The sequence below is a fragment of the Mus musculus genome, chromosome 1 (assembly GCF_000001635.26).
Source record: "Mus musculus strain C57BL/6J chromosome 1, GRCm38.p6 C57BL/6J".
NCBI classification, from domain to species: Eukaryota; Metazoa; Chordata; class Mammalia; order Rodentia; family Muridae; genus Mus; species Mus musculus.
In genome coordinates, this window is record NC_000067.6 from 163,040,111 (window position 1) to 163,054,006 (window position 13,896).

The 13,896-nt window shown below is 37.1% G+C and overlaps 1 protein-coding gene across 1 annotated transcript in view; it reads right to left on the reverse strand.

The window, feature by feature from the left end:
* Mroh9 (maestro heat-like repeat family member 9) overlaps positions 1-13,896 on the reverse strand; it is a 61,369-nt gene that overhangs the window by 15,809 nt on the left and 31,664 nt on the right. Inside the window, exons 14-17 of the mRNA NM_030071.1 lie at positions 7,726-7,863; positions 5,861-5,981; positions 5,540-5,677; positions 3,874-4,050 (exon numbers count right to left, since the gene is read on the reverse strand). Coding sequence (NP_084347.1) covers positions 3,874-4,050; positions 5,540-5,677; positions 5,861-5,981; positions 7,726-7,863 — 574 coding nt within the window. The remainder of the gene's footprint in view (positions 1-3,873; positions 4,051-5,539; positions 5,678-5,860; positions 5,982-7,725; positions 7,864-13,896) is intronic.

Sequence of the window (13,896 nt, forward strand, 5' to 3'; positions counted from 1 at the left end):
TAGGGGAATGGGGAAGATCTAGAAGAAGTTGGGAGAAAGTAAAATATGAAATATATATGTATATATATATATATATATATATATATATATATAGTATGAAAATACTTTAAATAAAAAGATAAGATTGAGATTGAGTATTCTATTTGGAAATAGCCAATAGGACAAAAAAAAAAAAAACCCCAAAGTAAGTTTCTTAAATTTAGGAAAATAGTAGTTAACAACACTTAAAGTATAAACTAGGATAATATGTGTAAAGTGCGTGTTGTTCTATAAGAGCACTCAGCATCATGTGGGCATGCTGTGTTCAGTGCTACAGTCCTGTGTCTCAATGGGAGTTCTGCACCCTGACACACAATTTGGTTTCCAAGGAGCATTTGTGCCAAGTTGGGAAATAGGATAGGGTTGTACCATTGCAACTCAGAGAGCAAAGCCAATTTTAAATTAATTTTAAAATTACATCAACTCCTTTAAGGAAGCATTTATGATTTTATCTTGAATATATTTTTAAAATATACTAATTACTTTATCAGCCATATGACCTCCTGTGAATATTAAACTCTCTATGCTTCAATTTTCTATATGGACATGAATAAAATGAGAAGTCTCAAGATACACAACTTTCTGGTAAGGTTTTGTTTAAAGTCTTACCTGTTTTTGTTTGCATTTTCTGAATGGCTAGGTTGAATATTTTTTAAAAAATATTTCTCAACTATTTGTATTTCATTTTTTGAGAACTCTATTTAGTCCCATACCTCAATTTAAAAAGATTGTGATTATTTTCTTAATATTTTGAGCTCTTTATTATATATTCTAGATATTAGCTCTCTATCAAATATATAGGCATGCTCTTCTGATCTGCATATCCACTGGAGCAGATAAGCGTATCTGCCCCTTGAAACATGCCACAGTCTGCAGGACTCCCAGGAGAACTATAGCAACCAGGGCAACAGGTAAGACACCCATCCAAATAACCACAGCAGCTGGGACTCTAAAGGAGACCAGAAGATGGGAGACCCCTCTCCTCCACACAAAACCCTTCTCTCTTCTGGTCTGTACCTCCTCCAGGGCAGATCTGTCTGTATGCCCCTCTCAACACCCCACAGTCTGTAGGTCTCCCAGGAGATCTGCTGCACCCAGGGACATAAGAGGCAGGCTACAGAGACACCCAGGGAAGTTAACACCAGAGATAAGAAGATGGCAAAAGGCAAGTGTGAGAACATAAGCAACAGAAGCCAATATACCTTGGCACCATCATAACCCAGTTCTCCCACAACAGCAAGCCCTGGATACCCCAACATACCTGAAAAGCATGGTGCTGAACTAAAATGCCATCTTATAAAAAATAATAGAGACCTTTAAGGAGAATATAAATAACTCACTGAAAGAAATACAGGAAAACACAGTAAAACATGTAGAAGCCCTTAAATAGGAAACAAATAAACCCTTAAAGAAATACAGAAAAACACAAACAGTTAAAGAAATTGAACAAAGTGGTCCGAGACCTAAAAATGGAAGTAGAAACACTAAAGAAGTCACAAATGGAGGAAAACCTAGGAAAGAGATCAGGATCTACAGATGCAAGCATTACCAACAGAATACAAGAGATAGAAGAGAAAATCTCAGGCATAGAAGATACCATAGAAGATATTGACACAGTGGTCAAAGAAAATACAAAGAATAAAATGCTCCTAACCCAAAACATCCAGGAAATCCAAGACACAATGAAAAGGGCAAATCTAAGAATAATAGGAATTGAAGAGAGTGAAGATGCCTAGAATGATAGGAATAGAAGAGAGCACAGATTCTTAACTCAAAGGACCAGAAAACATCTTCAAAAAATCATAGAAGAAAACTTTCCCAATCTAAATAAAGAGATGGCCACAAATGTACAAGAAGCCTACAGAACATAAAATAGATTGGAACAGAAGAGAAAAATCCTCCCATCATATAATAATCAAAACACTAGATGCACTTAACAAAGGAAGAATATTAAAATCTGTAAGGGAAAAGGGTCAAGTAATGTATAAAGGCAGACTTACAGAATTATACCAACAGAGACTTTAAAAGCCAGAAAATCCTGGACAGATGTCATGCTTACCCAAAGAGAACACAATTGCCAGCCCAGGCTATTACACCCCACTAAATTCTCAGTCATCATAGATGGAGAAACCAAAATATTCCAGGAAAAAATAAAATTTAAACAATATCTTTCTACAAATCCAACACTATAAAGGATTCTAGAAGGAAAATGCCAGTACAAGGAGGGTTTCTACACCAAAGAAAATACAAGAAAATAATCATCTCACAACAAACCCAAAAAGAAGTGAATCACACATATATAATACCACCTCCAACAACAAACATAACAGGAAGTAACAATCATCTGTCTTTAATATCTCTCAACATCAACAGATTCAATTCCCCAATAAAAAGACATATGCTAACAGACTGGAGACTCAAGCAGGATCCAGCATTTTGCTACATACAAGAAACACACATCACTAACAAAGACAGACACTACCTCAGGGTAAAAGGCTGGAAAAAAGTTTTCCAAGTAAATAATCCCAAGAAACAAGTTGAAGTTGCCATTCTAATATCCAATAAGATAGACTTAAAACCAAATATTGTCAAAGGAGACAGGCAAGGACACTTTATAGTCATCAAAGGAAAAATTCAACAGGACAAAGTCTCAATTCTGAACATCTATACTTCAAATGCAAGGGCACCCATATTCATAAAAGAATCTTTACTGACGCTCAAAACAAACATTAAACCTCTTACACAATAATAGTAGGAGACTTCAACATTCCACTCTCATCAATGGACAGATCATTGAAACAGAAACTAAAAGCTAATAGAAGTTATGAACCAAATTCACTTAACAGATATCTACAAAACTTTTCACCCTAAAAAAGAATATACCTTCTTCTCAGCACTTCATGGTACCTTCTCCAAAATTGACCATATAATTGGTCACAAAACAAGCTTCAACAGATACAAGAAGATTAATATAATTCCATGTATTCTATCAGATCACCATGGACTAAGGCTATACTTCAATAACAACAAAAACAATGGAAAGCCCACATACCCATGGGAACAGAACAACTCTCTACTCAGTGATAAAGTGGTCACAAGGAAGAAGTAAAGAAATTAAAGACTTTCCAAAATTCAATGAAAACAAAGACACAACATATTCAAACTTTTGTGACAAAATGAAAGCAGTGCTAAGAGAAAAATTCATAGCAACTTAACAGCACACCTGAAAGCCTTGTTGGAGTAAGTGTGTCACTGTGGGCTTTATGACCCTCCTCCTAGCCATGTAGTAACCTGTCTTTTCCTAGTGGCCTTCAGACGAAGAGGAAGAACTCTCAGTTCCTCCTGCACCATGCCTGCCTAGACTCTGCCATGCTCCTGCCTTGATGATAATTGACTGAACCTCCGAACCTGTAATCCAGCCCCAATTAAATGTTGTCCTTATAGGAGTTGCCTTAGTTATTGTGTCTGTTCACAATAGTAAAACCCTAACTAAGATACTCTCCTATGTAATATTCTCTAAGGCTTGGAGTGGTGAGCATATATGCTCTTAACATTATAATAAACATACTCCTGTGTCTGTTTTACAGAAAGGGAAACTGATTTACCAAGACTCTGAAGAAATCTCTGTCACCATGATATCAGAGGTAGAAGGATTTACACCCACCCAGCCCAGGTCCAGTGTTAATCAATGTATCTACTAAGCTGAAATTTATCCAGGGGCAGAGATCTGTTTTATAGTGGCTTATTCTATAATACAAGATCATCCTGTCATCTGGGGCTTAACTGAACCACAAAAACTAATGGCTTATGCATTTAATCACATCTGTCACTCACATGATCCATTAGAGGAGAGTAGCTGGAAGCAATTCTGATACACACTGTGGAGTAGATTTTCTTGTCCAGTTTACTCAAAATATTTCGAAGGGTAAGCATGGCCCGGATGATGACAGTGTGCTCTTTTGAAAGAAAAGCGTCTAGGACTGGGAGTAAGAGGTTGCACACACTCTCTATCTGTGTGTGAAAGAAAAAATGGTAGAACATTGAGACTAAGAGACTTGGGCTGATAATTGGTATGTACATTTCTGAGTTTAGCATGTCAATTTACAAGTCCTCTTTAAACCTCTTAAAGGTTTTGTAAACTAAATGTTCCAAAAAGTCATTGTTAAAAGTTAGTTACAATTCCTGAAAATTGGATTTTCCCCATTGACTTGGGAATATACCAACACTGTGCTGAGTGGGTTTACCTTAGTCCTAGTTTGTTGCTCTACAAGGTAATGTCCTTGCTGTCATTCTGACTAAAACTTTAAAGTTCTAAAATTAAAGGGCTGTACCACCACAGCTTGAAATTAAAAAAAAAGTTAGTTACATAAATTTATAGTTAAGCAGGATCAAAAGTAGTATTAAAAGTGGTAAATTCTAAGATCTTTTGCTGATACACATTTTGATTTCTGTATTGTTAAGGCTATTTATGTACTGTGTAAGAATAGTTCAAATATTAAATAAAGTTACATTATGTAATTCTGCCCAATTCTGTTTTTAATAACATGCATTTGATATATTGAAATTAGCCATGGTAAAAATATTTATACCAGAAAATTGTGATCTTGTATTTTAGAGAGTTAAGACTAAATATTTACTAACAAATCTGGTAGCGTGGTCTCAAAACGTGAGTATGAACTGTTTAATTAGAAACAGAACTGAGAGGCAGATCAGAGTGGTGCATAAACTGTTTCCAGAATGTGAAAAATACTTTGAAATTTGGAATTTTAAGACATTGGGACCTGATTAAATTTACTTGATCTGGAAATACTCACATGAGCTCATTTGGAATGACTTAGTGATTCTCATTGTTACTTAAGGACCTAACAAGATAAACTAGTGGACCCCAACTCAGAATTTCTGGTTCTACAGGTTTTAAGTGGGCATAATAATTTTCATTCATAACAAATTTCCTGGTGACTTTGATGCTGGTGGCTTGAGGATCATACTTTGAGCATCAATATTATAAATTGTTGTCTAAGTACTCCTGTATGGGGGTGGCTTTCAGAAGAAAGAGGCTGCTAGAGATTAGAATCTTCAATGAAGTCTGGCTTGAGGTGATTATCAGAAAGGGCAAAAAAATGCAAACACCGGTGTGTGATGGGGAAAGGGTTATAAGTGGAAAGAAGTGGTCCAGGGGTACCCCAAGAAAGAAGTCAAGGAGTACAGAGATATGAAGATGGGATGGACAGGATTATGTTAATGATTTAAACTGTAAGAGAAGCAATCAGTCTGAGCAATGGAGATGAATAAATTCTAAGCATGGCATGGTTTTTTGGAAAATTATGAATAAGGTGATCAAATTACTAAGTCGATTCATAGTCTCTCTATTCTACTGGGTTTCAGACTTTGATAGTTTTAGCTGTACAGAAACTGGAAAAGCACCAAGGTTTTACTAGCAGATGCTGAGCAGCATCAAAGCATCGAATGGCGCACAATGTCACACTTCACACACACATACTTCACTGAAAACTGGTGCCATGCTGGCAATCTTCTGAAGACTCATTTTGCCAACTGAAGGATTGGAATCATTAATCCAGTTTCTGAAGAGGACCAAAAATTCTTCCGGTAATGATTCCTTGAAGAAGTTGTTCAGAAGCTTAAAACAAACAACACAGTTAATAAATTAACAAGTAGAGTCAGGACTCCTCCCCATTTGACTTTGTATATCTTTTACTTTCTTAAATTTTATAAGAAAAGTACTTAGGATGCTGGAGTTTCAAGTTTATTCTAGGAATGAGAAGGGAAACTCAATTGGTTACAATCTGCTATTAAAACTCACTTCAGCAAAGAATATTATGGTGACGATACTGTCTTCTGACCTTCTAGGACCTTCTACTGCGATCTTGTAGACATAATGTAGGGTCTCTGGAAACTGTGGAAAGTTACATTCACTGAGAGTTCTGTAAAGAGGTACAAGACACCAACTTAGCCAAGTAGAAAAATATTCCGCATTACCAAGTAAGGAGTGAGTCCTTATCTGCCTACTATTGACTGCACAGACTAGAAGGAAAGTTGTTCTAAAATATTCCCTTGTGTAAGATAAGCTGCAGCAACAGTGCAGTGTCTACGTTGACTTTGAGGAATTATGCAAGCCTGGATCTCTACCATATTTCTTTCCTTATCATCACCCTCTTTCTTTTCTCTCTTTTTTCCCATGTTAAGAGTAGCCCCATTTTTTCATAAACTCCCATCAGTTGTTGATCAAAGAGAGAAGAGACATATATCTAAACAGCAATACAGGGTATAGGCTATAGGTTAGTTTATGGCTTCGGATCACACTCTTGCTTTGGGGATGACTTTGGGTTACTCCAGAGAAGGGATGATAAGCTCTGGTTCACGAAACCATTTTCCAGAAACATTTGGGCAGTAGACAGGCTTAGACTTGTCTTCATATATGGTTCTGAATCTAATCGGTAGAGACAGAGTATTGGGGGAGCATATGATAACTTTCAGTTTCAGACTTCAGGTCCTTTTGCTGAAGCTGAAAGTGTTCATTCAAAACCACAGAACTCACAAACACAAGGCATTGCCTTCTAAGTGATGTTCTTGCTGGTCTGTGGATTATGTTTTGAGTAGTATTAAGAACAGGGTGATGATTAGGTAATGAATAATTCATCTCACTGTTGGTGCAATGTGAGAGGGTACTGTTTATTTAGCTGCCAATGGCTACCAGACTGCCAGAAAGGCGATGGGTTACATATTTTAGTCTCATGGAAAAACTGGAAAACCTGAAAAACATCTGCACTTGTATTGGGTCATGTTTTAGTGGACTTTATTTTTCTTGTGTTCCCCACCTATGAAAATGGCTGCTTTTGAAGCCACAAAGGTCAAGTTTCCCAGAATCTATAAGGATAGAAATTTACTTCCCCACACATGTCCTAGGTGCTCATGTAGCTGTGGGAATTTTCTTAGCATCCTTCCCCCCAACCCCCACCCCAGACATCCATATTGTCGAAATTGATGAAAAGCAAGATAAAATTATAACATTTACTGGTTATATCCATTAATTAATGCTATGTATTTGGAGATGGTCTAACTCAAGTGACATGGCTTCTTTTATCTTCTGGGTTTTGCCAATTTAAAAAGATCTAAATAAGTATATTTTTCATTTAAAAGGATATGTTCCCAAAGTTCATATGCCAACATGACACTCATTTTTAAGTATCCAAAGCCCATGGATACTTAATTCCTGCAATTTCTCATGCAGGATTTTTTTTTAAATCTCTTCCATTATATTTTCCAGAACATGTTTGGCTTATTGAGTATATACTTTTGCTAGACCTCTCTAAAGCTAGAGGGCATCTAGCACTTTTTAATGTCTTCAGATCAGGGAGCAACTAACATCATAGAGGAAAACATCACATCACTTTGTATGTGAAAAGAGCATTATTCTATTTGTGGGTGGGTTTGGGTGTGTTGTTGAGTGGGGTGATGTCTCCTGTCTCTGTATCACAGAATAAGAGTAAACAAAAGGGAGGATATCTCAAGACAAATCTTCAAATCATCAAAAAAAATCAGAAATCAAGTTGCATTGTAGACTTTTAGGAAAGCTGTAGAAAATGTGTTCCCAAACAAGAGCCCCAAAGGAAGATGGAGAAGACGAGACAGAGAACAAGAGCTCTACCCAGAGTCCCCTGTTCTTACTTCGCAATGAGGTGGATCCCATACTGGTGATCCATGACTTGAGAAAACTGGTCCCAAAAATTCTTTTTCTCCAGAGCTTTGTCCACTTCCTCTAGTCCCGAACAATTTAGCAGAGCCTTTAGGGCATCTCTTACGTAGCTGAGGCCCAGAAGAGAGCAGATATTACCAGTCAGTGACTAACTACACACAACCTGCTGCTTGGAGAAGCATACAGTTTTAGAGAAAGGGACACTTTAGAGAAAGGTAATTGTTAAATGATTTTCCTCTTTCATGATGAACAGTGCATGGACTGCACAAGTTAAAATAAAATGGTAGCAACATAAAATGTAGGTCGAATCATATTAATAGCGTATTACCTTACCCAGAAATATAATAACTTGGCAGAACTATCAGTTTCCTTTGAGGGACATTCTAAATAGAATAGGTTTCTATCTTCTTGGGAGTGGTTTGGTATGTGTATTTTTAAAGGACAATGAATATTTTTTCAACGTTTTAAAATTAGATATTTACTTTATTTACATTTCAAATGTTGTCACCATTCCTGGTTTCCCCTATGAAAAGCCCCTGTCCCCTCCCCCTCCTCCTGATCACCAATGAACCCCCACCTGCTTCCTGGCCCTGGCATTCCTCTATACTGGGGTACAGAGCCTTCACATGACCAAGGGCCTCTCTTCCCATTGATGAACGATTAGGCCATCCTCTGCTACATATGCAGCTGGAGCCATGACTCCCACCATGTGTGCTCTTTGGTTGGTGATTTAGTCGCTGGGAGCTCTGAGGGTACTGGCTAGTTCATATTGTGATTCCTCCTATGGGACTGCTAACCCCTTCAGCTCCTTGGGTCCTTTCTCTAGCTCCTTCACTGGGGACTCTGTGCTCAGTCCAATGGTAGGCTGCAAGGATCCACCTCTGTATTTGTCAGGCAGTGGTGGTGCCTCTCTGGAGAGAGCTATAAGAGGCTTCTGTCAGTAAGCACTTGTTGGCACCCATAACAGCATCTGGATTTGGTGACTGTGTATGGGATGGATCCCCAGGTGGGGCAATCTCTGGATGGTCATTCCTTTAGTCTCTGCTCCACACTTTGTCACTGGAACTCCTTCCATGGGTATTTTGTTCCCCCTTCTAAGAAGGATCTATGTACCCAATCTTTAGTTTTCCTTCTTCTTGAGCTTCATATGGTCTGTGACTTGTATCTTGGATATTCTGAGCTTCTGGGCTAATATCCACCTATCATACCATGAATGCATGTCATGTATGATCTTTTGTGATTGGGTTACCTCACTCAGGATGATATTTTCTAGTTCCATCCACTTGCCTAAGGATTTCATAAATTTATTGTTTTTTAATAGCTGAGTAGTACTCCATTGTGTAAATGTACCACATTTTCTGCATCCATTCCTCTGCTGAGGGACATCTGGGTTCTTTCCAGCTCCTGGCTATTATAAATAAGGCCGCAATGAACATAGTGGAGCATGTGTCCTTATTACATGTTGGAACATCTTCTGGCTATATACACAGAGTGGTATTAGTGGGTCCTCAGGTGGTATTATGTCCAATTTTCTGAGGAACTGCCAAACTGATTTCCAGAGTGGTTGTACCAGCTTGCAACCCCACCAGCAATAGAGAAGTGTTCCTCTTTCTCCACATCCTTGGCAGCATCTGCTGTCACCTGAGTTTTTGATCTTAGCCATTCTGAGTGGTGTGAGGTGAAATCTCAGGGTTGTTTTGATTTGCATTTCCCTGATGATTAAGGATGTTGAACATTTCTTTAGGTGGTTCTCAGCCATTTAGTATTCCTCAGCTGAGAAATCTTTGTTTAGCTCTGTACCCGATTTTTAATAGGGTTATTTGGTTCTTTGGAGTCTAACTATATAATAGAGTTCTTTGTATATATTGTATATTAGGCCTCTATTGGATGCAGGATTGGTAAAGATATTTTCTCAATCTGTTGGTTGCCTTTTTGTCTTATTGACAGTGTCCTTTGCCTTACAGAAGCTTTGCAATTTTATGAGGTCCCATTTGTCAATTCTTGATCTTAGAGCATAAGCCATTGGTGTTCTGTTCAGAAAAATTTCCCCTGTGCCCATATCTTCAAGGCTCTTCCCCACTTTCTCCTCTATAAGTTTCAGTGTCTCTGGTTTTATGTGATGATCCATGATTCACTTGGACTTGAGCTTTGTACAAAGAGATAAGAATGGACCAATTTGCATTCTTCTACAGGATAACTGACAGTTGAGCCAGCACCACTTGTTGAAAATGCTGTCTTTTTTTCCACTGGATGGTTTTAGCTCCTTTGTCAAAGATCAAGTGACCATAGGTATGTGGGTTCATTTCTGGGTCTTCAATTCTATTCCATTGATCTACCTGTCTGTCGCTGTACTAGTACCATGCAGTTTTTGTCACAATTGCTCTGTAGTACAGCTTGAGGTCAGGCATGGTGATTACCTCAGAGGTTCTTTTATTATTGAGAATAGTTTTTGCTATCCTAGGTTTTTTTGTTATTCCAGATGAATTTGCAAATTGCCCTTTCTAACTCAGTGAAGAATTGAGTTGGAATTTTGATGGGGATTGCATTGAATCTGTAGATTGCTTTTGGCACGATAGCCATTTTTACTATATTAATCCTGCCAATCCATGAGCATGGGAGACCTTTCCATCTTCTGAGATCTTCAATTTCTTTCTTCAGAGACTTGAAGTTCTTGTCATACAGATCTTTCACTTCCTTAGAGTCACATCAAGGTATTTTATATTATTTGTGACTATTGTGAAGGGTGTTGTTTCACTAATTTCTATCTTAGCCTGTTTATCCTTTGTGTAGAGGAAGGCCACTGATTTATTTGAGTTTTCTTTATATCCAGCTACTTTGCTGAAGTTGTTTATCTGGTTTAGGGGTTCTCTGGTGGAATTTTTGTGGTCACTTAAATATACTATCATATTATCTGTAAGTAGTGATAGTTTGACTTCTTCCTTTCCAATTTGTATCCCTTTGATCTCTTTTTGTTGTCTAATTACTCTGGCCAGGACTTCAAGTACTATATTGAATAGGTAGGGAGAGAGTGGGCAGCCTTGTCTAGTCCCTGATTTTAGTGGGATTGCTTCAAGTTTCTCTCCATTTAGTTTTTATGTTGGCTACTACTTTACTGTATATTGCTTTTATTGTGTTTAGGTATGGGCTTTGGATTCCTAATCTTTCCAGGACTTTTATCATGAAGGGGTGTTGGATTTTTGTCAAATGCTTTCTCAGCATCTAATGAAATGGTCATATTTTTTTTCTTTGAGTTTGTTTATATAGTGGATTACATTGATGGATTTCCATATATTGAACCATCCCTGCATCCCTGGGATGAAGCCTACTTGATCATGATGGATGATCATTTTGACGTGTTCTTGGATTTGGTTTGCAAGAGTTTTATTGAGTATTTTTGAATTGATATTCATATGGAAAATTTGTCTGAAGTTCTCTTTCTTTGTTGGGTCTTTGTATGGTTTAGGTATTAGAGTAATTGTGGCTTCAATTAGGTAGAGTATCTTCTGTTTCTATTTTGTGGAATAGTCTGAGGAGTATTGGGATTAGGTCTTCTTTGAAGTCTGATAGAATTCTGCTCTGAACTAAACCCATCAAATCCTGGGATTTTTTTGGTTGGTAAACTATTAATGACTGTTTCTATTTCTTTAGGGGATATGTGACTGTTTAGATCATTTATCTGACCCTGATTTAACTTTGGTACCTGGTATCTATCTAGAAAATTGTCCATTTTATCCAGATTTTCTGGTTTTGCTGAGTATAGGCTTTTGTAGTAAGATCTGATGATTTTTTGGATTTCCTTGGTTTCTGCTTTTATGTCTCCCTTTTCACTTCTGATTTTGTTAGTTAGCACACTATCTCTGTGCCCTCTAGTTAGTCTGGCTAAGGGTTTATCTATTTTGTTGATTTTCTCAATAACCAGATCCTGATTTGGTTGATTCTTTGTATAATTCTTTTTGTTTCCACTTGGTTGATTTCAACCCTGTGTTTGATTATTTCCTGCTGTATTTTTCTTGGGTGAATTTACTTCTCTTTGTTCTAGAGCTTTCAGGTGTGCTGTCAAGCTGCTAGTGTATGCTCTATCCAGTTTCATTTTGGAGGCACTCATAGCTACAAGTTTTCTTCTTAGGACTGATTTCATTGTGTCCCATATGTTGTGGCTTCATTTTCATTAAATTCTAAAAAGTCTTTTCTAAAATTTATTTCTTTTTTGACCAAGTTATCATTGAGTAGAGTGTTGTTCAGCTTCCATGTGTATACGGGCTTTTGATTGTTTATGTTGTTATTGAAGACCAACCTTAGCCCGGAGTGATCTGATAGGATGCATAGGATTATTTCAATCTTCTTGGATCTGTTGAGGCCTGTTTTGTGACTGATTATGTGTTCAGTTTTGGATAAGGTTCCATGAGGTGTTGAGAAGAAGGTATATTCTTTTGTTTTAGGATAAAATGTTCTATAGATATCTGTTAAATCCATTTGTTTCATAACTTCTGTTAGTTTCACAGTGTCTTTGTTTAGTTTCTGTTTCCAGGATATGTCCATTGATGAAAATGGGGTGTTGAAGGCTTCCACTATTCTTCTGTGTGGTGCAATGTGTGCTTTGAGCTTTAGTAAGGTTTCTTTTATGAATGTGGGTGCCCTTGCATTAGGAGCATAGATGTTTAGAATAGAGAGTTCTTCTTGGTAGATTTTTCCTTTGATGAGTATGAATTGTCCTTCCTTATCTTTTTTGATAACTTTAGGTTGGAAGTTGATTTTATTTGATATTAGAATGGCTACTCCAGCTTGGTTTTTGGGACCATTTACTTGAGGGGTTCTTTTCCAGCCTTTTACTCTGAGGTAGTGTCTGTCTCTGTTCCTGAGGTGGGTTTCTTGTATGCAGCAAAATGTTGGGTCCTTTTATGTAATCAGTCTGTTAGTCTATGTCTTTTTATTGGGGAATTGAGTTAATTGATATTAAGAGATATTAAGGGAAAAATTGTTGCTTCCTGTTATTTTTTGCTGTTAGAGGTGAAATTATGGGTTTTTTTTTTGTGGTTATCTTCTTTTTGGTTTGTTAAGAGAGGATTATTTTCTAGAAAAATTTAGGGTGTAGTTTTTCTCCTTGTGTTGGAGTTTTCCCTTTATTATCTTTTGAAGGGCTGGATTTGTGGAGAGATATTGTGTAAATTTGTTTCTGTCATGGAATATCTTGGTTTTAACATCTATGGTTATTAAGAGTTTTGCTGGACTAGTAGTATATACTATAGTGGTTTGTGTTCTCTTAGAGCCTGTATGATGTCTGCCCAGAATCTTCTGTCTTTCATAGTTTCTGGCAGGAAGTTTGGTGTAATTCTAATAGGTCTGCCTTTATATGTTATTTGACCTTTTCCTCTTACTGCTTTTAATATTCTTTTTTGTTTTGTACATTTGGTGTTTTGATTATTATGTGATAGGAAGAATTTATTTTCTGATCCAATCTATTTGGTGTTCTGTAGACTTCTTGTATGTTCATGGGCATCTCTTTCTTTAGGTTAGGGAAGTTTTCTCCTATAATTTTGTTGAAGATATTTACTGGGCCTTTAGGTTGGGAATCTTCGCTTTCTTCTATATCTCTTATCCTTAGGTTTGGTCTTCTCATTGCATCCTGAATTTCCTGGATGTTTTGAGCTGGATCCTTTTGCATTTTGCATTTTCTTTGATTGTTGTGTCAATGTTTTCTATGGTGTCTTCTGTGCCTGAGATTCTCTCTTCCATTTCTTGTATTCTGTTGGTGATGATTGCATCTATGGCTCCTGACTTTTTCCCTAGATTTTCTATCTCCAGGGTTGTCTCCCTTTGTGATTTCTTTATTATTTCTCCTTCCACTTTTAGATTCTGGATGCTTTTGTTCCATTCTTTCACCGTGTTTTCCTGAAATTCTTTAAGGGATTGTTTGTTTGTTTGTTTGTTTGTTTTGTTTCCTCTTTAAGGGCTTCTACATGTTTACCTGTGTTCCTCTGTAATTCTTTAAGTGATTTTTTTTGTTTCCTCTTTAAGGGCTTCTACCTGTTTACCTGCGTTCTCCTGTATTTCTTTAAGCGATTTATTTATGTCCTTCTTAAAATCCTCTATCAGCATCTTAAGCTATGATTTTAACGCCACATCTAGTTTTTCTCGTGTGTTGG